The sequence below is a fragment of the Engystomops pustulosus genome, chromosome 2 (genome assembly GCF_040894005.1).
Source record: "Engystomops pustulosus chromosome 2, aEngPut4.maternal, whole genome shotgun sequence".
NCBI lineage: Eukaryota > Metazoa > Chordata > Amphibia > Anura > Leptodactylidae > Engystomops > Engystomops pustulosus.
In genome coordinates, this window is record NC_092412.1 from 249,661,663 (window position 1) to 249,689,081 (window position 27,419).

General features: G+C 44.5%; 1 protein-coding gene across 7 annotated transcripts in view; it reads right to left on the minus strand.

The window, feature by feature from the left end:
* Positions 1-27,419, minus strand: part of DSCAM (DS cell adhesion molecule) — a 336,141-nt gene that overhangs the window by 110,388 nt on the left and 198,334 nt on the right. For all 7 annotated transcript variants that reach the window (XM_072138796.1, XM_072138794.1, XM_072138795.1 and 4 more), the window contains 2 exons: positions 11,050-11,203; positions 2,959-3,076 (listed from right to left, as the gene is read on the minus strand). In XM_072138796.1, the coding sequence (XP_071994897.1) occupies positions 2,959-3,076; positions 11,050-11,203 (272 nt within the window). The remainder of the gene's footprint in view (positions 1-2,958; positions 3,077-11,049; positions 11,204-27,419) is intronic.

Consider the following 27,419-nt stretch of genomic DNA (forward strand, 5'->3'; position numbering starts at 1 on the left):
GTTACACCTCCTGGTAATGCAGGGGTTACACCTCCTGGTAATGCACGGGTTACACCTCCTGGTAGTGCACGGGTTACACCTCCTGGTAATGCACGGGTTACACCTCCTGGTAATGCAGGGGTTACACCCCCTGGTAATGCACGGGTTACACCTCCTGGTAATGCACGGGTTACACCTCCTGGTAGTGCACTGGGTTACACCTCCTGGTAATGCACGGGTTACACATCCTGGTAGTGCACGGGTTACACCTCCCGGTAATGCACGGGTTACACCTCCCGGTAATGCAGGGGTTACACCTCCCGGTAATGCACGGGTTACACCTCCCGGTAATGCACGGGTTACACCTCCTGGTAGTGCACTGGGTTACACCTCCTGGTAGTGCACGGGTTACACCTCCTGGTAATGCACGGGTTACACCTCCTGGTAATGCAGGGGTTACACCTCCCGGTAATGCACGGGTTACACCTCCCGGTAATGCAGGGGTTACACCTCCCGGTAATGCACAGGTTACACCTCCCGGTAATGCAGGGGTTACACCTCCCGGTAATGCACGGGTTACACCTCCCGGTAATGCAGGGGTTACACCTCCCGGTAATGCACGGGTTACACCTCCTGGTAATGCACGGGTTACACCTCCTGGTAGTGCACGGGTTACACCTCCTGGTAATGCACGGGTTACACCTCCTGGTAATGCACGGGTTACACCTCCTGGTAGTGCACGGGTTACACCTCCTGGTAATGCACGGGTTACACCTCCTGGTAATGCACGGGTTACACCTCCTGGTAATGCACGGGTTACACCTCCTGGTAATGCAGGGGTTACACCCCCTGGTAATGCACGGGTTACACCTCCTGGTAGTGCACGGGTTACACCTCCTGGTAACGCACGGGTTACACCTCCTGGTAACGCACGGGTTACACCTCCTGGTAACGCATTTCTTACTCACATCTCCGGATATTTTCATGTCTTTCTATCACATCTTAGGAGGCGATAAAGATTCATGACTTTGCATTTCCGTCTTCCGCCTCCTCGGATAAACAGTAAATGATACAGTTAATCTCGGAGCTGCGCTGGATATCTGCCATATGCTGCTCATCCATCATATTTGTGAGCGCGTTCTTCAGCAGCCGGCGATCGCTCCAGCAGATGAATGGACCCATCTGTCCCCGCGCTGCAGCTGACTTATAGGCGCCAGACGCACGAATGATGCGCCGTCACCGGCATACGCCTTGTAGTATAAGGCCTTAGATGTTGATCTGACACCGTGCTGAACCGTGCTCTGTTATCTCTGCAGACAGTGTTATTTTTCGAGGAGAACTGTGTAATCATTTGTTTATGCTGTTAGTAGCAGCAGGACTGTGAAATATGGGTTGATATTCCAGGATTGTGGCTTCTTCAAATGCACTGGAGGCGTGTCCTCACACTGCTGTGCTCTTTGTTCTCTGCACTCATTTCTCACTTCCATACACCCTTTCAAGGAAATCTGCCATCAAAATCCATCCTGATAAACCAGGGACATTACTCATAGATCCAGGCACCGGGACTGTGGTATCTTATATGTGTCATCCATGGTCTCCTACCTTCTCACATCAACTTTTATAATGATGCTAATGAGGCAAAAGGGCTCTGGGGGTTTTACCGATGTTTCTCAGTGCTGTAGCTTCATAGGCTGTTACTCTGTGCAGAAACACCTTCCGCCTCCTGCTGTGTGACATTACATCGGGCAGTGGGAGGGGGAAGTGCTGAGGGAGCAGAGGGGAGACAGTGAAACTGCCTGTGAAACCAAAGCACAGAGAGGCTCTGGTAACATCCCTAGGAGCACATCTTGTCTCACCGCTGCATGGCCGTGAACAAGCGTGTTACGGCGCCGGCCACTTGCTTCTCTATAGAGAGGGTAGGGGTGAGCAGCGCTCACTCCTACTCTCTCCTACGCGTGGCTGTGTGCACGCCCGGGCCGTATACACCCTTATTGCCAAGTTCCCACATTGAAAAAATGCAATCATTAGTCATAGGGGCATCTGAAGTGACCCTCTCCCTGCAGCCTCTAAACTTGACTCTTCTCTGCTCATTTTTACATGACTTTGGAGATTTCCTTATACTTGTAATCAGGGTTACGTCAAAAAAGCCATCTTAAAAGTAAGACTTGTCCAACGATGAGGATCCCTTTAAGTGGTATCTCAATTTACCGTCACCAATGATGGAAAATGTTCTCCATGTAATATTAATGGAAATACTATAATATAAATGCGGTATATGGAAGATGAGGGGACATATATCTAGTAGTAGCGGTGGGGTGGATGTATATATCACAAGCTCTACCCTACACTGATGGCCCCCGTATAGACATAGGATCTGTCAAAACCTTATAAATGTTGTATTGATCCCACTAGATGCTAATATCAGGACCCGGCTGTCAGAGGGTCAGGAGCTCTATGTCACCATAAAACTGGAATTTGTCACCATATTGATCCAGTGCTGACAAATTACCCATGAATCACCTTGAACTAGAACCTGATTGTGCAATTTTACTGAAAATCTGATTGAGGTTGAAGCCGAGGTCAATGGTGGACAATGACTGGAGTAGGCCCAGAGAAATGGAGGATCCTTGGTAGGCCCTGGCACACTCCGACACCCTTCTTCCCATGGAGAAGAACCTCATATGGAGGTGTCTTGGTCTTCACCAGGGTCTATATATCACAGGTTGACCTAAGAGATCTGATGATGAGTCCTCCAAAGTGGAATGAAACCCTCCATAACCTAATCCAAAACTGGGTAACCATATTATCATGATGTTCTCTCACATCAATGGTTCTCCATATGAGGCTTCCACGTTGTTACCACCTACTTTGGTGGAAAATCTCTCATTTTTCACATAATGTCCCTATAAATATGTTAGATCTACCAATTTTTTAAGCATAAGGTGGAATCATATTCTGGCACATTTGGTTGCTGGTTACCTTTCCTTCATCCATTTGATTGTCGGGGAAGGGTCTCCAACAGCTTTGCAGGGCAGGACAATATCCCTCATCCATGGGGTGGTCACCGTACCACTGAAGGTCAATATTCGAGCAGGAGCTGTATAGGAGAAGAGGAGGTTAGTAATAATATGGATTTATGGCCTTCAAGATTTTATAGAAAGATTTATGTATTCATAAAGGAAGGTCAAACGAAGAGCACCAAGGAGTCTTCTCATGAAGAAACCAACTCTCGCGGTAGAGAAAAAGCGTGACACTCAGCACTCGATGAACGCTTTCCAGTTTTCTTTAAAATGTAGTTTTCTATATTCCGATTTACAAGTCAAACATCCACAAGAAATACAAGTGATCAACGTGTTTCGAAGAGTTCATTGAGTGCTGAGTATCACGCTTTTTCTCTCAGATTTGGATTTTTGCTCCAGCACCATTAGGAGCACTGGATTCTAACACAAGGGTGTTAGGCGTGTGTTTGTTCTGAACTCTCACAGTAGGTAGCGACCTGGTTGTTCTGAACTCTCACAGTAGGTAGCGACCTGGTTGTTCTGAACTCTCACAGTAGGTAGGGACCTGGTTGTTCTGAACTCTCACAGTAGGTAGGGACCTGGTTGTTCTGAACTCTCACAGTAGGTAGCGACCTGGTTGTTCTGAACTCTCACAGTAGGTATGGACTTGGTTGTTCTGAACTCTCACAGTAGGTAGCGACCTGGTTGTTCTGAACTCTCACAGTAGGTAACGACCTGGTTGGTCTTAACTCTCACAGTAGGTAACGACCTGGTTGTTCTGAACTCTCACAGTAGGTAACGACCTGGTTGGTCTTAACTCTCACAGTAGGTAGTGACCTGGTTGTTCTGAACTCTCACAGTAGGTAGCGACCTGGTTCTTCTGAACTCTCACAGTAGGTAGGGACCTGGTTATTCTGAACTCTCACAGTAGGTAGCGACCTGGTTATTCTGAACTCCCACAGTAGGTAGGGACCTGGTTGTTCTGAACTCTCACAGTAGGTAAGGACCTTGTTGTTCTGAACTCCCACAGTAGGTAGCGACCTGGTTGTTCTGAACTCTCACAGTAGGTAGGGACCTGGTTGTTCTGAACTCTCACAGTAGGTAGCGACCTGGTTGTTCTAAACTCTCACAGTAGGTAGCGACCTGGTTGTTCTAAACTCTCACAGTAGGTAGCGACCTGGTTGTTCTAAACTCTCACAGTAGGTATGGACTTGGTTGTTCTGAACTCTCACAGTAGGTAGCGACCTGGTTGTTCTGAACTCTCACAGTAGGTAACGACCTGGTTGGTCTTAACTCTCACAGTAGGTAACGACCTGGTTGTTCTGAACTCTCACAGTAGGTAACGACCTGGTTGGTCTTAACTCTCACAGTAGGTAGTGACCTGGTTGTTCTGAACTCTCACAGTAGGTAGTGACCTGGTTGTTCTAAACTCTCACAGTAGGTATGGACTTGGTTGTTCTGAACTCTCACAGTAGGTAGCGACCTGGTTGTTCTGAACTCTCACAGTAGGTAACGACCTGGTTGGTCTTAACTCTCACAGTAGGTAACGACCTGGTTGTTCTGAACTCTCACAGTAGGTAACGACCTGGTTGGTCTTAACTCTCACAGTAGGTAGTGACCTGGTTGTTCTGAACTCTCACAGTAGGTAGCGAACTGGTTCTTCTGAACTCTCACAGTAGGTAGGGACCTGGTTATTCTGAACTCTCACAGTAGGTAGCGACCTGGTTATTCTGAACTCCCACAGTAGGTAGGGACCTGGTTGTTCTGAACTCTCACAGTAGGTAAGGACCTTGTTGTTCTGAACTCCCACAGTAGGTAGCGACCTGGTTGTTCTGAACTCTCACAGTAGGTAGGGACCTGGTTGTTCTGAACTCTCACAGTAGGTAGCGACCTGGTTGTTCTAAACTCTCACAGTAGGTAGCGACCTGGTTGTTCTAAACTCTCACAGTAGGTAGCGACCTGGTTGTTCTAAACTCTCACAGTAGGTAGCGACCTGGTTGTTCTAAACTCTCACAGTAGGTAGCGACCTGGTTGTTCTGAACTCTCACAGTAGGTAGCGACCTGGTTGTTCTGAACTCTTACAGTAGGTAGGGACCTGGTTGTTCTGAACTCTTACAGTAGGTAGCGACCTGGTTGTTCTGAACTCTCACAGTAGGTAGCGACCTGGTTGTTCTGAACTCCCACAGTAGGTAGGGACCTGGTTGTTCTGAACTCTCACAGTAGGTAAGGACCTGGTTGTTCTGAACTCCCACAGTAGGTAGCGACCTGGTTGTTCTGAACTCTCACAGTAGGTAACGACCTGGTTGTTCTGAACTCTCACAGTAGGTAGCGACCTGGTTGTTCTGAACTCTCACAGTAGGTAGCGACCTGGTTGTTCTGAACTCTCACAGTAGGTAGGGACCTGGTTGTTCTGAACTCTCACAGTAGGTAGGGACCTGGTTGTTCTGAACTCTCACAGTAGGTAGGGACCTGGTTGTTCTGAACTCTCACAGTAGGTAGGGACCTGGTTGTTCTGAACTCCCACAGTAGGTAGGGACCTGGTTGTTCTGAACTCTCACAGTAGGTAAGGACCTGGTTGTTCTGAACTCCCACAGTAGGTAGCGACCTGGTTGTTCTGAACTCTCACAGTAGGTAGGGACCTGGTTGTTCTGAACTCTCACAGTAGGTAGTGACCTGGTTGTTCTGAACTCTCACAGTAGGTAGCGACCTGGTTGTTCTGAACTCTCACAGTAGGTAGCGACCTGGTTGTTCTGAACTCTCACAGTAGGTAGCGACCTGGTTGTCCTGAACTCTCACAGTAGGTAGCGACCTGGTTGTTCTGAACTCTCACAGTAGGTAGCGACCTGGTTGTTCCCTGAAGTACAGTTCCCTCCAAGTGATATATACTAGAAAACTACTGTGATAACGCTCTGGTTCTAAGTCAAATCCTTTTGGTGACAATGTTTCTCTACAGTGTCTTATCCAGAGGATGATTCCCAGCACAAGGATGTCCTTGAAGGCCACAGAGATTGGTTGATGGTTATCATACTCTACATTGTTATACAGTCTATGGGGGGAAGCAAATTGTCCAAAACAGAATCATGAATTACTGATTGTGCCAGCACCTTCAGCTCTCGCACACGTCCTTCTATGTCGGTCATGGGGTTTCCAGGGTTTCCCTTTTTGTGAATGGTTTACACACTAGGGAGCGGAAATAAAGGATGAGAACATTGGTCCTTTGCTATGGTCAGGTCAGTCATTTATCATATTCAGACAGGTAGCATTGCTCATAAGAAAACCAATTAATTACACCTTGATCCTGCCCACAGACTCTTGGTCAGGCGGCTATCCTCATAGTGTGATTGATCAAGCTTGGAGACCACAATAATGTTCTATTGTTTGCATATAAGGCTGTGGAGATCTTCTCTTTCGCAGTTGTGACCTTTCTAGATCAGGATGAGGTTTTATCTAATTATACTGATAATAGGGAGTCATATTATCAAACCAAAACTGAAGGCGTTGTGAGGCCGCGATGCCCTGTTTAAAGAGGACCTTGTCTTCTGATCCTTCTTGTGTATGTGGAGTCTAATTCCTGAGTCCGATTAGGATATTGATCCTAGACCAGTGATGGCGAACCTTTTATAAGCCGAGTGCCCAAACTGCAACCCAAACCCACTCACTTATCGAAAAGTGCCAAAACAGCAATTCAAGCTTTAACTTATTGCGCTGTGCTGTACCAAAGCTTTCAACGGTCCTGAGGACACTAATATCGGAGGGAAATTTCAGATTGTCATTGGAGGCCAAGAGCAGGAGCTTCTTGTCCACACCTTCTCTTCCTGCAGTCTCAGGTAAACCCGGATGCTTCACTTTAAAATAAATGTCACGCCTGGGCTACCTGGGCTTGCAAGAGGATCCCTTAAGTCCATTTGGTGAATTCTGTCCTCAGGCAACAGACTGAGTGCCCTCTGAGAGAGCTCATAGTGCCACCTCTGGCACCTGTACCATAGGTTCGCCACCACTGTCCTAGACCCTAGATTGATCCTTGGTTCACTGGACTTTCACTGGTCATCTGTTGGCCACCCATGACTTCCCAATGACTGGTGACTATGACCAGGGAATCTGAGCAGAAAAGACCACCCCTCTCATTATGGTATAGATTGAAGAATGGGAAGAGATTTTAGCCTTAGAAATCCAAATCAACCGTGGCCAAGAGGATCTACTACTTTGGTCTAAAGCATAACATTATTACCATAGAATTTGGGAACGTTGATGTAATTTTAATAACTCTTCTGGGCCCTAGGCCCTAGGATAATAAGATTCAATGCAACTACAAATCTGGTTTTCTCAAGTCAACATAAAGGACATGAAGGACATGAAGGCTGGGAAGACCAAACCAACTTGCCAAAGAAGTGAAAAATGAGTGATGATAAACACAAGGGCCGTCTGAGGATAACACAAAGTGTACAAACATATCAATAGAGGGGTGGATGGCTCCTATAATATGGACATTGTTGAAGTGTCTCACTCAAGACTCTCCTGAGTAGAGGGTGGTCTTCTGTTCTGGTGGGATTGGGCTATCTAGGTCATGGATGGTCCTTTATATCAAATGTTGCCTTTACACATAAGTTCACAATCACTTTGAGAACAAATTTTCAAGTCAAGTCAAGACTATTTTTACTAGTACAGGGTTGATTCAGCTGGTTGTCACTTCTTGGTGGCCTCCAGAATTTGTATCAACAATTAAAGTTATCCTCTACCCACAGGTTAGTCTATACCAGTGATGGCGAACCTTTTAGCGACCAAGTGCCCAAACTGCAACCCCAAACCCTAATTTATCGCGAGGTGCCAACCAAAAATTAAAATGGTAACTTATTGCTCCCCGTTCTTCAACAACATTCAATCATACTGTCCTCATGAGGACACCAACACAGTAGATTGGAGGGAAAATTTGCATCATTGTAGCTTCTTTCCAGTGTCCCTCTGTACACAGAGAATCGTGGGTCCTGCAGAAGGTCCTCCAAAGATAATTAGGCCCTGTCTATACATTCTCCCTCTTCCTACAGTCCCAAGTAGCCAAGTAAGTCACTTTAAAATATCACTGAAAGCAGCATCCTTGCTTCCGAGTTGCTTTGAACTGCAGGAAAGTTCTTTGAGTTCTGTCTGGTGTGCTGGGGCAATGGCCCGGGTGCCCAAAGAAAGGGCTCAGAGTGCCGCCTCTGGCACCCGTGCCATAGGTTCACCACCACTGGTCTAGAGGATAACAAACTGGTCGATAAGGGTCTGACTGCTTGGACAAGGACATCTTATTGTATCTTAGTGTAGGAAATAGGCAAGCACAACGCTCGTCTTTCTCCGACACTCCTATTCACGATTTGCTTGATTGTCACGATTTGCGAGATAGGTGAGCAATGTGATTGTCAATTTATGACACTCTCTTACAACTGAATGGACATGTCTCTCCACCCATTAGTGATAACAGGAACCCTGTCCTACAGATTGCTTGGGCTCCCTTGGATAGGGAAAAGGTTAAAAAGTTGGTACAACCCATTTCATTACGTATTCGTTGGAAGTTCTTTGAAGTTCTCCATAGACTGATGCTGAATCTGCTAAACCTGTGAAACTTGTGCATAAGACACTCTAGGGATGTGGTCACCTTGAGTCAAAGAGACTAAGGATCGTCCAATTGGGTACTGCCTCGGGAATGACCTACCAAGACCTTCAAACGGTGATTTACAAGACTAGACCAGACTTTGCCGTCTTCTTGACATGAGTCAGCGGTGACTTTGAGGTCTCCGTTTTTTTTCTTTTTTCCTAACAGAGGGTTCCTTAAACCCCTCAACAGACTGCGACAACATCTTGGCGGCCTCCTTAATTACATATTTCTTATCGAATTATTAGGAAATAAGTTTGACGCTTTGTGTTTGAAAGCATAACATGTCCCCTTCGGAACGAATGTTCGGCTTTCATTCGGTGCTTGTCACTCTCCTTTACTTTGCAGTGAAAATAATGAGTGTGATAATGAGCTTTTGATGCTGCCGAGAGCCTCCCTGCAGTGAATCCTGCCTCAGACATCCATTACTGCCGCTGACTCAAGCTAAGAGAAGCCATAGCAGGGACGCCGGGAGAAGGGGAGTCAAACAAAACAGACAAATTAACTTCTCCAAAGCCCGAAGCCTCCAGGTACTGGTGCTGGATGCAAAACAGACAGGATATTAAAAAAAATATTCCTTCTCTTCCACAGAATTTTTTTTTGCTGTTTTTGGCACCGTTTTTAAGTATTGTAATGATGTTTTAGTTATACTCATAGCCCCCGGGGGGGATCACTAGAGCAAGATAATATAAAGCTTAGAGGCAAGAGAAGGAGGGAGGCCAAACCGTAGAAGGAAGAAGACGAGCTGGGAAATCCACACTATGTATTAAGGCGATCGGGCAAAACTATTTTAATGTATAAATAAGAATTTTGTTTGCGGCACATTACCCCCCCCCCCCCCCCCCCCCCTGCAGACGGCGGCCTCTTATAAGAGTCTCTGGGACGCCTGCTGAGCAGGAACATTAAGCGGTGAGAAGTCGTTGTCTTCTACCATTAACCTCGGGATATTGCAGAGTAACTCTGGCAGAGTTCCCTGCTGAAATGCACAGAATTCATGAAAACCCCTTTCAGTTAAAAAATGCAATGATTTTACGTTACCCCCAGTGCACAAGAAATTAATATGTTGGTCACAAGGGGTTCTGAGCACTAGGACCCCCATCAGCGCCATTGATGTCGAAAGGAGTGGCAGTGCACATTCTCCACCCGCGGGTCTATTTGGGGGATCAGGATCCTTGTTGTCATAGTCAGTGGGGGTCTCTCTGCTGTGTGGATAGGGGGACACATTAAAGGGGTGGAGCACAGTTATCATAGTTTACCAGGGTAAGAACTATCCCCTTACTTAGCCACTGTGGCTGCTTCCTATATAGTTGGTGCCTCCTGCTGTGGATGCTTTCTCTATAGTTGGTGCCTCCTGCTGTGGATGCTTTCTCTATAGTTGGTGCCTCCTGCTGTAGCTACTTCTTCTATAGTTGGTGCTTCCTGCTGTGGCTGCTTTCTCTATAGTTGGTGCCTCCTGCTGTAGCTACTTCTTTTCTATAGTTGGTGCTTCCTGCTGTGGCTGCTACCTCTATAGTAGGTGCCTCCTGCTGTGGCTTCTTTTTCTATAATTGGCGCCTCCTGCTGTGGCTGCTTCTTTTACAGTTGGTTCCTCCTGCTGTGGCCACTTCATCTGTAGCTTGTGCCTGCTATGGCTACTTCCACTATAGTTGCTGCTCAGTGCTGTGCCTACTTCCACTATATTTGGTGCCACCTGCTGTGGCTGCTTCCTCTGCAATTGTTGCCTCCTGCAGTGGCACCTTCTTCTATAGTTGGTGGCTCCTGCTGTGGCTGCTTCTTCTATAGTTGGTGCCTCCTGCTGTGGCTGCTTCTTCTATAATTGGTGCCCCCTGCTGCGCTGCTTCTTCTATAGTTGATTCCCTAATGCTGTGGCATCTCCTCCCATAGCTGGGGGACTCCAGCTGTGTCTGCTTCCACTTTAGTTGGTGCATTTGTCTGTGACTGCTTCCTCTGTAAATGGTGCCTTCTACTCTGGGCACTTCTTCTATAGTCGGATCCTCCTGCTGTGGCTGCTTCCTTTGTAGTTGGTGCCTCCTGCTGAGGCTACTTCCTCTATAGTTGGTGCCTCCTGCTCTGGCTACTTCCCTATATTTGGTGCCTCCTGCTGTAGCAATTTCTTCTATAGTTTATGCCTCCTTCTGTTGCTGCTTCTTCATCTGTAATTGTTGCCCCTGCGGTGGCCGCTTCTCCTATAGCTGGTACCTCCTCTTGTGACAACTTCTTCTATAGTTGGTGCCTCCTGCTGTGGCTATTTCCTCAATAGTTGGTGCCCTCTGCTGTGGCTGCTTCTTCTGTAGTTGGTGCCTCCTGCTGTGGCTATTTCTTCAATAGTTGGTGCCTTCTGCTGTGGCTGCTTTTTCTGCAGATCCTACCTCCTGCTTTGGTCGCTGTTCTGACTCATCAAACATAAAGACCATGTGCCTAGTATAAGTAATAAATAATTACCTTTAGCTGTAGGTTCTACCGTTATGGTGTCACTGTTGTTGCCTCTGCCGGCCGCGGTCACCGCCACCACCCAAACACTGTATTGTCTGTTTCGGCTCAGGTTTGGAATTCGATAGAAGAAGGAGTCCGGGGCGGCTTCAAATTCACTGATGACCTAGAAGTCATAAAAGATTTTGTCGTTTAATAACAATAATTTTAACAAAAATATCAAAAATAGTCTCTCAGGGTGGTTGGTGTGCGGATGAGTGGATGCTCTTGTCGGGTCAATGTTGTTTCATGAAGGGTAGGAAGAGAAAGCCAGGGGCAGTAGATGATTAAGGGAGAGGTTCCTGCCCATATGCATAGCTCTGTCTATGGCAGGAGGTTCTCACACTGCTGAGCTCTGTACTCTCTGCAGTTAGTGTTAGGTATTGTCCCTGGAGAGCTGTGCAATCATATATTTTTTTGTATATTGTTAGTAGCTGCAGGACTGTGTATTCCAGGATTGTAGCTTCTCCGATGGAGCGGCAGGTTTGTTCTCACACTGCTGTTTTCCTCTGCTGTGAATAAGTGATGTCTCAGTGTTCTGGTTGAAGATTACAACAACCACATAAAGTATAAGGGAGGGACTATGCAGAAGATCTGTCCCGAGAACAAAGAGCACAGCAGTGTGAGGAAATCCCCTAAGTGCACTTAAGGAGCTACAATCCTGCTGCTACTAACAACATACACAGAGGTCTGATTATACATCTCTCCGGAGACAATACATAACACTGGATGCGGTGTATATGGTCACACCTGCTGACAGGTTCCCTCTAACAGTGAAATAAACAAAAATCTATCGTGTATTGTCATCTTTAGTCAGTTTGGAGTAAGTTATCGCATCCCTAGATCTCCATGACCATCTGCATAAGGTAGCTACCATAAGCCCCTTGTATTACACCACATGGACCCCATTGATGTCCCATCTTTGACCATCACCAGATCTCCTACATAAGGTTCACAATCTACAACCCCCATGAGACACTGACTAATCCTGGAAGCAACAGTCCGTGGATGTAATCTTTGCCTTTGCTTTATTATAATCCTACTAATTGCTTCGGGGCGATGTAGTTTATAATGTGAAATATAAAGCCATGGCCGGTTGTCTCATTAAGCCGTGATGGATTTCTCTTCCCACGTCTGAAGAAATGTTTTGGGGTCATCTTGGGGAATGAAAAATGTAATTACAGTCCTCTGGTTCTAAGCGGATCCTCTTCAATAATAAGAATAATAATTAGGAAGTTATTTATAGAGATAAAGACGGAAAATCCTGTTTAGAAAGAGAATGGAATCCCCTTCTGTGGAGAACCAGCCGTCCTCTGACATTGACTATGAAGGACTCGTGGATATTCCTCTACAGAAGGTGCTGGGCTATGTGAAGATCGCATGGTCCGCTAGGTCATGAGTAGCTAGAACAGTCTTGCCATGACATACATGGTGGAGCTGAGCACATAGATGTCACAGTTCGTGTATCCAGTGCTGGTCGGAGAGGCAGATGAAGGTTATAATCTTAACCCCTTCCCGACATTTGACGTAATAGTACTGCATCGCGGGAGGTGCGTTCCCGCAAAATGCAGTACTATTACGTCAAGCTTCTGGCCCCGGCTCCTGAACGGAGCCGGGGCCAGAAGCTGCGGGTGTCGGCTATATGTTATAGCTGACACCCGCCTCTAACACCCGCGATCGGAGATTTCTCCGATCGCGGGTGTTAACCCCTAACACGCCGCGGCGCTTACCGGGGGGGTCCGCTCCTCCGATCGCAGCCCCGGGACTGCCGGTGCCCGGGGCTGCGCGATCCTCCTCTCGGTGCCGGGTCCGTGCCTCCTGGCAGGACCCGGCTGTAAGACACTGGGCATGCGCAGCATGCTCAGTGTCTTACATTACACAGTGCAATACATCTGTATTGCACTGTGTAACCTGTAAAAAAGCTTGAACAAGTGATCAGAAGATCACTTGTTCAAGCTTAGATGTCAGTAACAGTAAAAAAAGGAAAAATAAATAAATAAAGTTTATTTACAGTAAAAATAAATAATAAAAGAAAGTGAAAGTCCCCCCCAAACACCACATTTCCCTTTACACAAGTAATAAAGTATAAAAAACACTAAATCACGAAAAAACCCCACTTATTTGGTATCGCCGCGTCCGTAACAATCTGTACAATAAATCCTAATCATAATTGGACCCGCTCGGTGAACGTGGTAAAAATAAAAAAAACAAAAACTTGCCAAAAATTAAAACTTTTTATCAAATTGCTTTACAAAAAATGTTCTAAAAAGTGATCCGAAAAAGTTACAAGCACCAAAATGATACCGTTAAAAAGAGCAACTTGTCACGCAAAAAATAAGCTTACAACCAGCTCCGTAAACCAAAAAATACTATAATTATGCCGCTATAAAAATGGCAATACTAAAACAAATGCAATTTTTTCTATTCTAGTTTTCCTTCAATAAAATTGGACAAATATAAATAAAACTATATAAATGAGGTATCACCGTAATCGTAGTGATCCGTAGAATAAAGATAATATATTATTGTTATGCTACAGTGAACAACCCCCCAAAAAAATGCTAAAAATCCAAAACAAGAATTGATGATTTTATTTTCCTCCACACGTAAAAAGTTAATAAAATTTCTTCAATAAGCTAAAAACCCACTAAAATTAAGGGTTTTTTTACAGTGCATCTCGCCTCGCAAAAAATAAGCCCTTATTTGTCTAAATTGCTTAAAAAATAAATAAAGATTGTATAGCCTATTCCCAACGCACGTTGTTATAGAACGGTGCGGCGGGTAGTGACTTTCCAACACCGGTCAGGGTAAGACGGCGGCTGTTCACTGATCGGGGCAAGATGGCGGCTGTTCCTGACAGCCATCCATCCTGCCCCATGGACCAGAAGGGTTACGTCCCCCCCACACACCCCCAGTTTATTATCGCTGCTACTGGCTCATCAATTCAGACGAGCCGATAGCAGCGAATTTACTTATGACGTCAGTAATACCGGTCACCATGTCTATAGACACGGTGATCGGGGCAGGGTGGCGGCTGTTCCTGACATCCACCAATTTTGCCTTGCGGTCCAGAGGGGTTTTGTTGCCCCCCTCTGTCCATGTTTGCCGCTATTTGCTGGTCGATATGGTCCAGCCAAAAGCAGCAATATTCGTCACAATGGGCATCGCTAGGGTGAATAAGAGCAACACTTGGCAATAATTTCCCTACGAAAAACCAAGATATGGTACAAAAGTGCTGGCTGTGCACATTGTTCAGATGATGCTGTACAACTCTTACGAGCTGTTCCAATGTGCATGTCCTGCCGTATCATTTCTCTGTTTTCAAGAGGAAGATATTAGGAAACTAATATTGGGACAAGAAGGACGGGGCCCCAGTACCTCTGGTTTAGATGTTCCTGTGTTTTGCCAGGACAGCATTTTCCCGGTGAATTCTGCGGCTTCTAATGGTAGGACTCAATAAAGAGTCTGTTCCAAAAGAGAAGTTAGGATGGACACTATATACTAAGGATGGACACTACATACTACTAAGAGACCTGCGACAACTCCAGAGTGACAAAAGTTTAGTTGGTCCCCTGGTATATTCTACCTCCTTATACACTAGACATTCACAATTCACGCCCAACCTATTGTGAATTAATTTCGGTAAAATGAATAATTGTAACAACTGTTATGTCCCGTTGCTCCCTATACTCCTCCATTATTTCATAAGGGGCGCCACATAACGGGCACTGAACTTTCCAGAAATAATTGAAATTTCCATCTTGGACTCCATTGCACATCATATTTGGAAACCACCTATATGTTCAAAATGCTCATTTCACCACGTGTATTACACTACACCACATATTACACCTTGCTATATTCCCCAAGGGGTGTACATTCAACAATTAGGGTCACTTTTCGGGTTTTCCTCTGTTTTGGTACCACTACGTCTCTCCAAATGTATCCTGACACATGTGAAGGATTTCTTACAAATTTGGCCTCTAAAAGACAAACATCCCTCTTTTCCTCTACTGTGCGTCCATAAAGCATTTTATATGCACATGTGGGGTACTTCTACACTCGGGAGAAATAGTTTTACACCTTTTTTGGGGTTATTTAATATATTATCCCTTGTGGCTTACATAAATTAGGGGTAAAGTGACATTTATAGGAAAATTTTCACCTTTTTAATGATTCGGGCCTAATTGGATCATTCACCTGTAGGGGCAAATACATATATTACACATTGCAAAATTCTCTAAGGGGTGTGCATTCAAAGATTAGGGTCACTTTTCGGATTCTTATCTGTTTTATACCACTAGGGTTCTCCAAATGCATGTCAAACATTTCTGTCAAATTTGGCTTCTAAAAGGCAAACATTCCCCTTTCCTTTTACTGTGCGCCCATACAACATTTTATATACACATGTGGGGTACTTCTACACTCGAGAGAAATAGGTTTACACATTTTGAGGGGTTATTACATTTTTTTATCCCTTGTGGCTATATAAAATTAGGAGTAAAATTACCTTTATAAGAAAATGTTCACCTTTTATCTATTTAAGTCCTAATTAAATCAAACACCTTTATGGACAAATACACATATTACACCTTGCTAAATTCTCTAAGGGGTGTGCTTTCCAAAATGGTGACACTTGTTGGGGTTCCCCTCTGTTTTGGTACCACTACGGCTCTCTAAATGCATCCTGACATATGTAAAGGATGTCTGTCAAATTTGGCTTCTAAAAGGCCAACGCCCCTCTTTCCCTTCTGAGCTTCACTGCGTACCCATGCAACATTTTATTTGCATGTGTGGGGCAATTTTATACTCGGGAGAAATGCTAGTACACATTTTTGGGGTTGTTTCATCTTTAATGCCTTATGGGATACAAAAATTAGCCGTAAAAGTGACTTTTTTGGGAAAATGTTCACCTTTTTCCTTTTAGGGACCTAATTGAAGCAAACACCTGTAGGGGAAAATACACATATTACACCTTGCTAAATTCTCCAAAGGGTGCACTTTCCAAAATGGTGACACTTGTTGGGGTTCCCCTCTGTTTTGGTACCACTAGGGCTCTCCAAATGCATCCTGACACATGTAAAGGATGATTGACAAATCTGGCTTCTAAAAGGCCAAAGCCCCTCTTTCCCTTCTGAGCCCTACTTTGCACCCATACAACACTTTGGGGGTCATTTACTAAGGGCCCGATTCGCGTTTTCCCGACGTGTTACCCGAATATTTCCGATTTGCGCCGATTGTACCTGAATTGCCCCGGTTTTTTGGCGCACGCGATCGGATTGTGGCGCATCGGCGCCGGCATGCATGCGACGGAAATCGGGGGGCGTGGCCGAACGAAAACCCGACGTATTCGGAAAAACCGCCGCATTTAAAACCCGAAAAAGTGTCGCTCGGGAAGCGCTTACCTTCACCTGGTCCGAGGTGGTGCATTCCGGCGCGTTGAGATGATTTTCAGCGCAGCAGCGCCACCTGGTGGACGGCGGAGGAACTACCTTAATGAATCCCGGCCGGACCCGAATCCTGTGCAGAGAATGCGCCGCTGGATCGCGACTGGGCCGGGTAAATGTGCCCCTTTATATGCAAAAGTGGTGCAGTTCTGTGCTTAGGAGAAATAGTTTTACACATTTATGGGGTTGTTTCATCTTTTATCCCTTGTGGCTTACAAAAATTTGGGGTAAAAGTGACTTTTTTGAGAAAATTTTCACCTTTTTTCCCTTTTGGGGCCTAATTGAATCAAACACCTGTTTTGGAAAATACACAAATTACACGTTGCTAAACTCTCCAAGGGGTGTACTTTCCAAAATGGTGTCTCATGTTGGGGCTTTCCTCTGTTTTGGTACCACTATGGCTCTTCAAATGCATCCTGACACATGTAAACTTTTTCAGCCATATTTACCCTGCAAAAACGAAACAACGCTCTTTCCATTCCAAGTGCCCCCCTGTGCCCGTACAGCAGGGTACAGTGACAAAATGGGTATTGGCATACTCAAGAGGAATTGCCCTCAACATTGTAAAATGCATTTTCCTTTTTAACCCATTGTGAAGGTGCAAATTTTAGTGTTCAATGAATCTATAGTAAGATAAAATTACATTTCTCTAATTTCACTTTCATTTATCTTTCACGCTCATGAAACGCTCAAAGGGTTAACAAAATTCCCAAAGGTTGTTTTGAATATTTTGAGGAGTGTAGTTTCTAAAGTGTCATTTGTGGGGGGTTTCTGTCATGTAGGCCTTATAAAGTCACTTCTAACTAAATTGACCCTCCAAAAGTAGGTTTTGATGATTTTCGTGAAAATCTGAAAAATTGCACCTAAAGTTATAAGCCTCCTAACATCCAAAATAAAGGAAAAGATGTTTGAAAAATGATGCCAAGTTAAAGCAGACATATGGAAAATGTTAGTTATCAAGTTATTTTAGTGATATGACCAACTTTCCAAAAAGTAGAAAATTTTGAATTTGGAAAACATTGTTTTTTTCAAAATTTTTGCCAAATTTCCATTTATTTCATAAATAAATACTAAATATATTTATTAAATTTCTCAACCAGCATGAAGTACAATGTGTCACGAAAAAACAATCTCAAAATCAACTGGATATGTTAAAGCGTTCCAAAGTTATAACCACTTAAATAGACACATGTCAGATTTTAAAAAATGGTCCGTGTCAGGAAGGTGAAAAGTGGCTTCAGCGTTAAGGGGTTAAATACCTTGTTAAGATGCCTTTTAGTTAGCTGTATAGCTGGCTAGTGAGATATCTGTGGGGCTGGACTTCTCTGCCAGTGATTTTGATTGTATCTACACCCACCTGATCTATTGCTATTGGTTTCTGATCACCCTTTGCTTACCGATTCTGTACTGTGTTGCCATCTGGTTGTGACCTTGGTATATACCTCTGACTATCCCCTTGACCTCGCTCTTAACTCTGATGCTTTTTCTTAGTTTTATTTGGCTTGCTGACCTATCCCTTAGTATCCCTTCCCCTTATACCTCACATTATTCAGTGTAAGGAACAGTGGGGTGGGGGGCTGCTTCGTATCAGGGCTCACACTCTCCTTTTCCCTATGGACCAATATCCATAGGGATATTCTCTGCCAGTGATTTTGATTGTATCTACACCCACCTGATCTATTGCTATTGGTTTCTGATCACCCTTTGCTTACTGATTCTGTACTGTTGCCATCTGGTTGTGACCTTGGTATATACCTCTGACTATCCCCTTGACCTCGTTCTTATCTCTGACGCCTTTTCATGGTTTTGTTTGGCTTGCTGACCTAACCTTTAGTATCCCTTCCCCTTATACCTCACATTATTCGGTGTAAGGAGCAGTGGTGTGGGGGGCTGCTTCGTATCATGGCTCACACTCTCCTTTTCCCTATGGACCAATATCCATAAGAAGTCAGAGGAGATCAGTGTTGGCCAACCAACCATGTTATTAGCATGGACACCTTGAGATGTACCATATCCAACATGGAAGGAGACAGTATAAAAAAAATCATACAAAAGAGACACAAAAAAACATGGATTTGACTATTGAAGTTTTCATATAATATAACGAACCAAATTTTATAAAAGAAATTAAAAAAAACCAAAAAAATTTACTCGTAAATTTCTTTACACCATGGAGTGCCCCACTGTATTGCAAGTAAACCTTACAGAATCCTACCATTTTGCTCCTGAGTAATGGGTCAAATCCTCCTTTTAGAACTTATAGGTCTATCCAACCAATACCTCACACTTACCGGTAGTAGTGGATATGGGTGGTTTGGGCCTTTCGACCTATGAACACCCTAACCATTCTTCAGGCTTTACAAAGTGCAGTGATGCTAATAATGAGAGGGGCCTCTAACCTTGCACTGGGTCCTGGCACATATGTACACAAGAGTCCTTTCACATCCTACAAATGTTCTTAAACTACAAAACTCGAAAGTTGGCAGAAGAAAATCTCACCACTCGAAGCTTATGTTCTATTATCCAACTAGTAGTAAGTGTCAACCATTGAACAAGATTTGGCAGGATGTCCAAACTACTGAAGAAGGTCTTAGTCCATCCCTACCCAAAGGTCATCGAAACTACCTAGTTTAGACTAAAGACCATCTAGTGCAGTGATGGCAAACCTTTTAGACACTGAGTGCCCAAACTACAACCAAAACCCACATATTATTCGCAAAGTGTCGAAGCGACAATTTAAGCAGTAACTTATTACTCCCTGCTCTTTCACAGGAATAAATTGTATAGGCCCCTGTGGACACCAATACAGTAGAAAGAAGGATAAGAAGTTTAGATTCTCATTGTAGCTTCCTTCTAGGGTCCTGGGCTGCCAGGGACTGCAAGAGGCCTTGAGTCGTGTCTGGCAAACTCTGCCCTGGGGTGATGGCAAGAGTGCCCATATAGAGGGCTCTGAGTGCCACCTCTGGCACCCGTGCCATAGGTTCGCCACCACTGATCTAGTGCTAACTCAATGAAGCAGTTTCAAATTGTGCCTCAACTCAAGACTTGAATTTGTGCCCAAATCCCTCCGTGACCACTGACCAGTCAACTACACCCACACTTGACTGACACCACTACCCGCCAAGAAGAATTTCTTAGGTGACTTCCCACATATTCTAGAGATGAGATGTCATAATCTCCATAGTACGGATGTTATTGATGAAGTACTAGGAGATAAAGCTTGGATGATGTTGAGGAAGGTTGACGGAAGACTTGAGCGCTCAATACTTTACAGGAAAAATAATGAATCAATGTCTGGAAGACCTTAAAGCCTTTTAGATGTCTCAGATTCAATACTTCAATGTCCTCTACCAACAAGAAGCTCATCAATCACCTCTTCTGTTATTTTCCTTCTCTTGTCCACAGAGGGAGTCACTGTCTACACAAGAGCAATGTCTACATCCAAAGTAAGGGGGACCGAAGTGGATCCATCCTACTGGGGCCATGTCATCTTACGTCTCTGTCCAGGTGCTGGAGAACCCATGGTTAGCCTACTGCCTATCCAAGCACCTTCATACCCAAGTCTATGGAGAAGGATATCTAGTGTCCACTCTGTGCTTTCCTGATTGACTGAATGGACTGTGAGGAGAGGGGCCTATGTGGAAAATAGGTTCTAATCCCCTGAGTGTCACTTTAGCAGAACATTTCTTCAGTCCTAACTGTGGGGACTTCGAGAAAAGAGGTCTACATGGTCTACCGGGAAGTTGACGGACCTTTTAGTCAAGGAATTTTCACTCTCTAGTCCACGATGGTCCTACCTGAGAGTACTGTGAGGGCCTATTGATGATCCTCAATGATCCTCTCACTAGCAATGTGGAAGATCATCTAGTTGAGTATCGTTTACAAGGGTCCCAGTTTAGGGGACTGTGAGGGGCCTTCATGGCTACTTTCTTGTCCCCTAACAGGCACTGTGCCAGTCCATTTCGTCACATCTTGGTGTTGGCATTGAGTTATAATAGCTGACACAGAGAATGTGCCGGGCTAGTGACAGACGACAGTACGTGAAGTCTGAAGACTCTGCTGACGACCCAATAGTCTTCAGAGATTTGCTCTTTACAAGAAAAAAAATTCCCCGGCGTTGGCACAATTACCAGAACACATATGCTCCAGCAAATTGTATTCAGATTGTACAGCTGTGCAAAGCCACTTAATGTGATTCTTTTATTAGATTACTGGTTTTATATTTATACTTGGGCTCAAACAACGACAAGAGGAGGGTGACAAATCCTGGAGGAGCGGAGACAACTGTCCTGGAGACGATAATGGAACATCTGATGCTCCAATATTTAACTCCAGGTACAGGCGTGACAGAGAATCATCATCAATATCTTGTACATAGGGGACAGTATTATAGCAGTTATATTCCTGTACATAGGGGGAGTATTATAGTAGTTATATTCTTGTACATAGGGGGCAGTATTATAGTAGTTATATACTTGTACATAGGGGGCAGTATTATAGTAGTTATATTCTTGTACATAGGGGACAGTATTATAGTAGTTATATACTTGTACATAGGGGGCAGTATTATAGTAGTTATATTCTTGTACATAGGAGGCAGTATTATAGTAGTTATATTCCTGTACATAGGGGGCAGTATTATAGTAGTTATATTCTTGTACATAGGGGGCAGTATTATAGTAGTTATATTCTTGTACATAGGAGGCAGTATTATAGTAGTTATATTCTTGTACATAGGGGACAGTATTATAGTAGTTATATTCTTGTACATAGGAGGCAGTATTATAGTAGTTATATTCTTGTACATAGGGGACAGTATTATAGCAGTTATATTCCTGTACATAGGGGGAGTATTATAGTAGTTATATTCTTGTACATAGGGGACAGTATTATAGTAGTTATATTCTTGTACATAGGGGACAGTATTATAGTAGTTATATTCTTGTACATAGGGGGCAGTATTATAGTAGTTATATTCTTGTACATAGGAGGCAGTATTATAGTAGTTATATTCTTGTACATAGGGGGCAGTATTATAGTAGTTATATTCTTGTACATAGGGTGCAGTATTATAGTAGTTATATTCTTGTACATAGGGGCAGTTTTATTGTAGTTATATTCTTGTACATAGGGGGCAGTATTATAGTAGTTATATTCTTGTACATAGGGGGCAGTATTATAGTAGTTATATTCTTGTACATAGGGGGCAGTATTATAGTAGTTATATTCCTGTACATAGGGGGCAGTATTATAGTAGTTATATTCCTGTACATAGGGGGCAGTATTATAGTAGTTATATTCTTGTACATAGGGGGCAGTATTATAGTAGTTATATTCTTGTACATAGGGGCAGTATTATAGTAGTTATATTCTTGTACACAGGAGGTAGTATTATAGTAGTTATATTCTTGTACATAGGGGGCAGTATTATAGTAGTTATATTCTTGTACATAGGGGGCAGTATTATAGTAGTTATATTCTTGTACATAGGGGGCAGTATTATAGTAGTTATATTCTTGTACATAGGGGGCAGTATTATAGTAGTTATATTCCTGTACATAGGGGGCAGTATTATAGCAGTTACATTCTTGTACATAGGGGACAGTATTATAGTAGTTATATTCCTGTACATAGGGGCAGTATTATAGTAGTTATATTCTTGTACATAGGGGGCAGTATTATAGTAGTTATATTCCTGTACATAGGGGGCAGTATTATAGTAGTTATATTCTTGTACATAGGGGGCAGTATTATAGTAGTTATATTCTTGTACATAGGGGGCAGTATTATAGTAGTTATATACCTGTACACAGGGGGCAGTATTATAGTAGTTATATACCTGTACATAGGGGGCAGTATTATAGTAGTTATATTCTTGTACATAGGGGGCAGTATTATAGTAGTTATATTCTTGTACATAGGGGGCAGTATTATAGTAGTTATATACCTGTACACAGGGGGCAGTATTATAGTAGTTATATACCTGTACATAGGGGGCAGTATTATAGTAGTTATATTCTTGTACATAGGGGGCAGTATTATAGTAGTTATATTCTGTACATAGGGGGCAGTATTATAGTAGTTATATTCTTGTACATAGGGGGCAGTATTATAGTAGTTATATTCTGTACATAGGGGGCAGTATTATAGTAGTTATATTCTTGTACATAGGGGGCAGTATTATAGTTATATTCTTGCACACAAAGCAAAGTATTAAATAGCTGAGTTCTTTATACTGTATATTTCTGTGCCTCATGTAATATACATAATTATGTGTCTACACTGCAGCAGAATTTCCAGCAGCAGCACTTGATATACTCCCCAGCTCTGGAGGTTTTATGCTATTAAACATTTGTCTTCAGTGCTTGTCTATGTGTTTGACTTTAATGAAGCAAAATGTGATTTCTTTTTCAAACTGTGCATATAACAAGACACAAGATGGATGATCTCCTAGGAGGTGACTATAGGTAGGAGAACATCATCATTTAGCCATATTAGTGGATAATAAACTTTACGAAGACAAGCAAAGAAAAGTGCACAGTGTAATTGATGGGAAAGAATAAAGAGAACATTCATGCAGAGGACATATACTGAAGAAAAGGGAGGGGGACCAAAAGCAAGATGGGTGCACCAAGCCTGACCAGAAATGGTCTATTGAATGGTTCATTATGATTAGCATATACAGTAGTCAGTGAAATAAAGGGATTGTAGGCCAGTAATCAGCTGGTGACCCACTTAACAAACATAAGAGGTGCTGATGACCATCTAACAAGCATTATTACCGTTACCATTCAACAAACTATTGAACAGAAGACGTGATGATGACCATCCAACATGTAGAAGAGATGCTGATGACCATCCAACATGTAGAAGAGATGCTGATGACCATCCAACATGTAGAAGAGATGCTGATGACCATCCCAAAACCAGTAGAGATGCTTATGACCATCCAACAACCAGAGGAGGTGCTGATGACCATCCAACATGTAGAAGAGATGCTGATGACCATCCCAAAACCAGTATAGATGCTTATGACCATCCAACAACCAGAGGAGGTGCTGATGACCATCCAACATGTAGAAGAGATGCTGATGACCATCCCAAAACCAGTAGAGATGCTTATGACCATCCAACAACCAGAGGAGGTGCTGATGACCATCCAACAACCAGAATAGGTGCTGATGACCATCCAACAACCAGAGAAGGTGCTGATGAGCATCCAGCAACCAGAGGAGGTGCTGATGAGCATCCAGCAACCAGAGGAGGTGCTGATGACCCTCCAACAACCAGAGAGGTGCTGATGACCATCCAACAACCAGAGGAGGTGCTGATGACCATCCAGCAACCAGAGGAGGTGCTGATGACCACCCAACAACCAGAGGAGGTGCTGATGACCACCCAACAACCAGAGGAGGTGCTGATGACCATCCAACAACCAGAGAAGGTGCTGATGAGCATCCAGCAACCAGAGGAGGTGCTGATGAGCATCCAGCAACCAGAGGAGGTGCTGATGACCCTCCAACAACCAGAGGAGGTGCTGATGACCACCCAACAACCAGAGGAGGTGCTGATGACCATCCAACAACCTGAGAAGGTGCTGATGAGCATCCAGCAACCAGAGGAGTTGCTGATGAGCATCCAGCAACCAGAGGAGGTGCTGATGACCATCCAACAACCAGAGGAGGTGCTGATGACCATCCAGCAACCAGAGGAGGTGCTGATGACCATCCAACAACCAGTAGAGATGCTGATGACCACCCAACAACCAGAGGAGTTGCAGATGAGCATCCAGCAACCAGAGGAGTTGCCGATGAGCATCCAGTAACCAGAGGAGTTGCCGATGAGCATCCAACAACCAGAGGAGGTGCTGATGACCATCCAACAACCAGAGGAGGTGGCGATGACCATCCAACAACCAGAGGAGGTGCCTATGACCATCCAACAACCAGAGAGGTGCTGATGACCACCCAACAACCAGAGGAGTTGCAGATGAGCATCCAGCAACCAGAGGAGTTGCCGATGAGCATCCAGTAACCAGAGGAGTTGCCGATGAGCATCCAACAACCAGAGGAGGTGCTGATGATCATCCAACAACCAGAGGAGGTGGCGATGACCATCCAACAACCAGAGGAGGTGCCTATGACCATCCAACAACCAGAGAGGTGCTGATGACCATCCAGCAACCAGAGGAGGTGCTGATGACCATCCAACAACCAGTAGAGATGCTGATGACCACCCAACAACCAGAGGAGTTGCAGATGAGCATCCAGCAACCAGAGGAGTTGCCGATGAGCATCTAGTAACCAGAGGAGTTGCCGATGAGCATCCAGTAACCAGAGGAGGTGCTGATGACCATTCAGCAACCAGAGAAGGTGCTGATGACCATTCAGCAACCAGAGAAGGTGCTAATGACCATCCAAAAAACCAGAGGAGGTGCTGATGACCATCCAACAACCAGAGAAGGTGCTGATGACCATCCAGCAACCAGAGGAGGTGCCGATGACCATCAGACAACCAGAGGAGGTGCCGATGACCATCCAGGAACCAGAGGAGATGCTGATGACCATCTAGGAACCTGAGTAGATGCTGATGACCATCCAACAACCAGAGTTGGTGCTGATGACCATCCAATAACCGGAAGAGGTGATGAAGACCATCTCACAAACGGAAGAGGTGCTGATGACCATCCAATAACCAGAAGCGGAGCTGTAGACCACCTAATAACCAGAAGAGGCACTGATGACAATGCAACATCACTGCATGGATCACTTACATACACCGCATCAAATTTGCGTTCTATAAAAATTTACATACCATGAGAAATGTATCACGTTCACTGTGATGTCTGTACACAACAATCATCAAGGAGCTACCGGGGTGAAAGACACTGCACATGACAAATCCAGAAGGGTAGACCCTACAAGCCTCAGGACCAGTCATGACATCTTGTCCAACAACTGCGGGAGAATTAACCCAGCAGAGCTATGCCCTGAGTTAATGATAAAAGGAGGAGCCCCATATTTACTGATGACACATCCCTGTACGAACACGGACACCCTAGTGCAACTCTGTAAACTCACAGCCTGAACATCCTTCAGTTCAGTAAATACTTGGATTATATGATCTGTTATACTGCCATATAGTCTATATGAGAAGAAGGACCTCATTTCTATGTTTTATGAAAAACACATATACTGAGCCCCCCTCCCCTCTGACTACGATCAGCCGAAACACCAGTGTTAACTGTCTGACTACATGGTGACGGTTGCCCCTGTACGTGGTTGATATGTGATGGTTAGGCGTCCGATAGGCTTGGAGCATCTCCAAATTAGGTGGGATGTAGTGGTTATTAGCTACTAAAGCTGGCCTAAAGTTAGAGGGCTTGCTATTGGCCAAATCTGACTTTCGGAAGGAAAAATATGACACATATAAGCTCACTATAGGCCAAAACTAATAATGATGGCTTGTTGTAGGATGATCTGACATATTAGGGCTAACTACAGGCTGAAAATGACAACTTAGCCCAAATCTGATAGATGAGGGTATATTTTAGGAAGAATCTGACAAATTTGGAGCTACTTCTGACCAAATCTTACAAATGAGGGAGTAGTTTGGGCTGAATCGGACAAACTAGGGTTTATTTTAGAATGAAGGCGACAAATTACTACTTATTTTAGGATGAATGTTATATTTTGGGCTTACTTTAGGGAGATCCTAACAGATAATCCCCCCCACCTAGTGTCTGGTGGTCTTTGGTGCGATATATTTGCGTCCTGTTGTCGGTAGTCAGTAAACAGAGGACGGATACAAGTCTCAGCCGCCGTCAGCTTCCACCCACCAGTCTTCTCGCAGCCACAGAGGAATAAAGCAAAATGAGTTGTTGTGCTGCACTGCCGGAGCCCGAGGCGCAGATAGACATATGTGCTTCATTTCCTATAGATCCGCCATTTACCAGCCCCTCCTGCTGCAGAACATCGCGTCCACCGTCTGCACACACCGATCTATACTTGTCTATTACAGAGCTAGTAACAGAGAGATGGATTACATTACGCAGGTCTTCAGGCCACAATCAGCCTCTGTAAGGCAGACTTACTTAAAGGGGATGTACACATTACATAGACATGGCCGCTTGTCTCGAGGAACAGCGCCACATCTGTCCAGGGGGGGGGGAATGCTGGTTCTAGAAAGTCACTAAACTAAAGTTTCTAACTTCCCCCACACACAATTATGTTTCTTTCTTGAGCCCCCTACCTACAATGCCCCGCCAATTGTGCCCCACTTCCACTTATAATGCCCCCCAATTGTGCCACCCCCCCCCCCACTCATAAAACCCACTTTGCTCTCAAGTCCCCCACAATTATATCGCCCCCAAACTTTCAATGTCCACCTTTTGTGCCTCCTTACCTATAAGGCCCCCTACACACACACAACTATAATGTTTCCTTTTACAGACCCCCCCCCCCCACCTATACTGCCCTGACTATACATTATGTTCTCTTTGGGTACTCCCTACTTACAGGGCTCCCCCTCTTGTGCCCTGCCCCCTCCTATAATGTTCCTCTTTTGAACCAGCCTACATATAATGTCCCTTTTGGTTACCCCCCCCCCCCCCCCATAGCAACAATGTCACCTATGTATCTCAACATCTCACCTGTTTTGTGTCGACAAATTTATAATGTGCCACTTTAAGGCCCCACCAGTTATAAGGTTCCCCTTTAGTGCCCCAGTTATGTGTCACTTTCCTGTCTCTCTCCCACCCCCCACCACAGTGGCACGGTGGCTTAGTGGTTTGCATTACAGCCTTGCAGCGCTGGGGACCTGAGTTCAAATCCCAGGGTCAACATCTGCAAAGAGTTTGTATGTTCTCTCCGGGTCCTCTGGTTTTCTCCCACACTC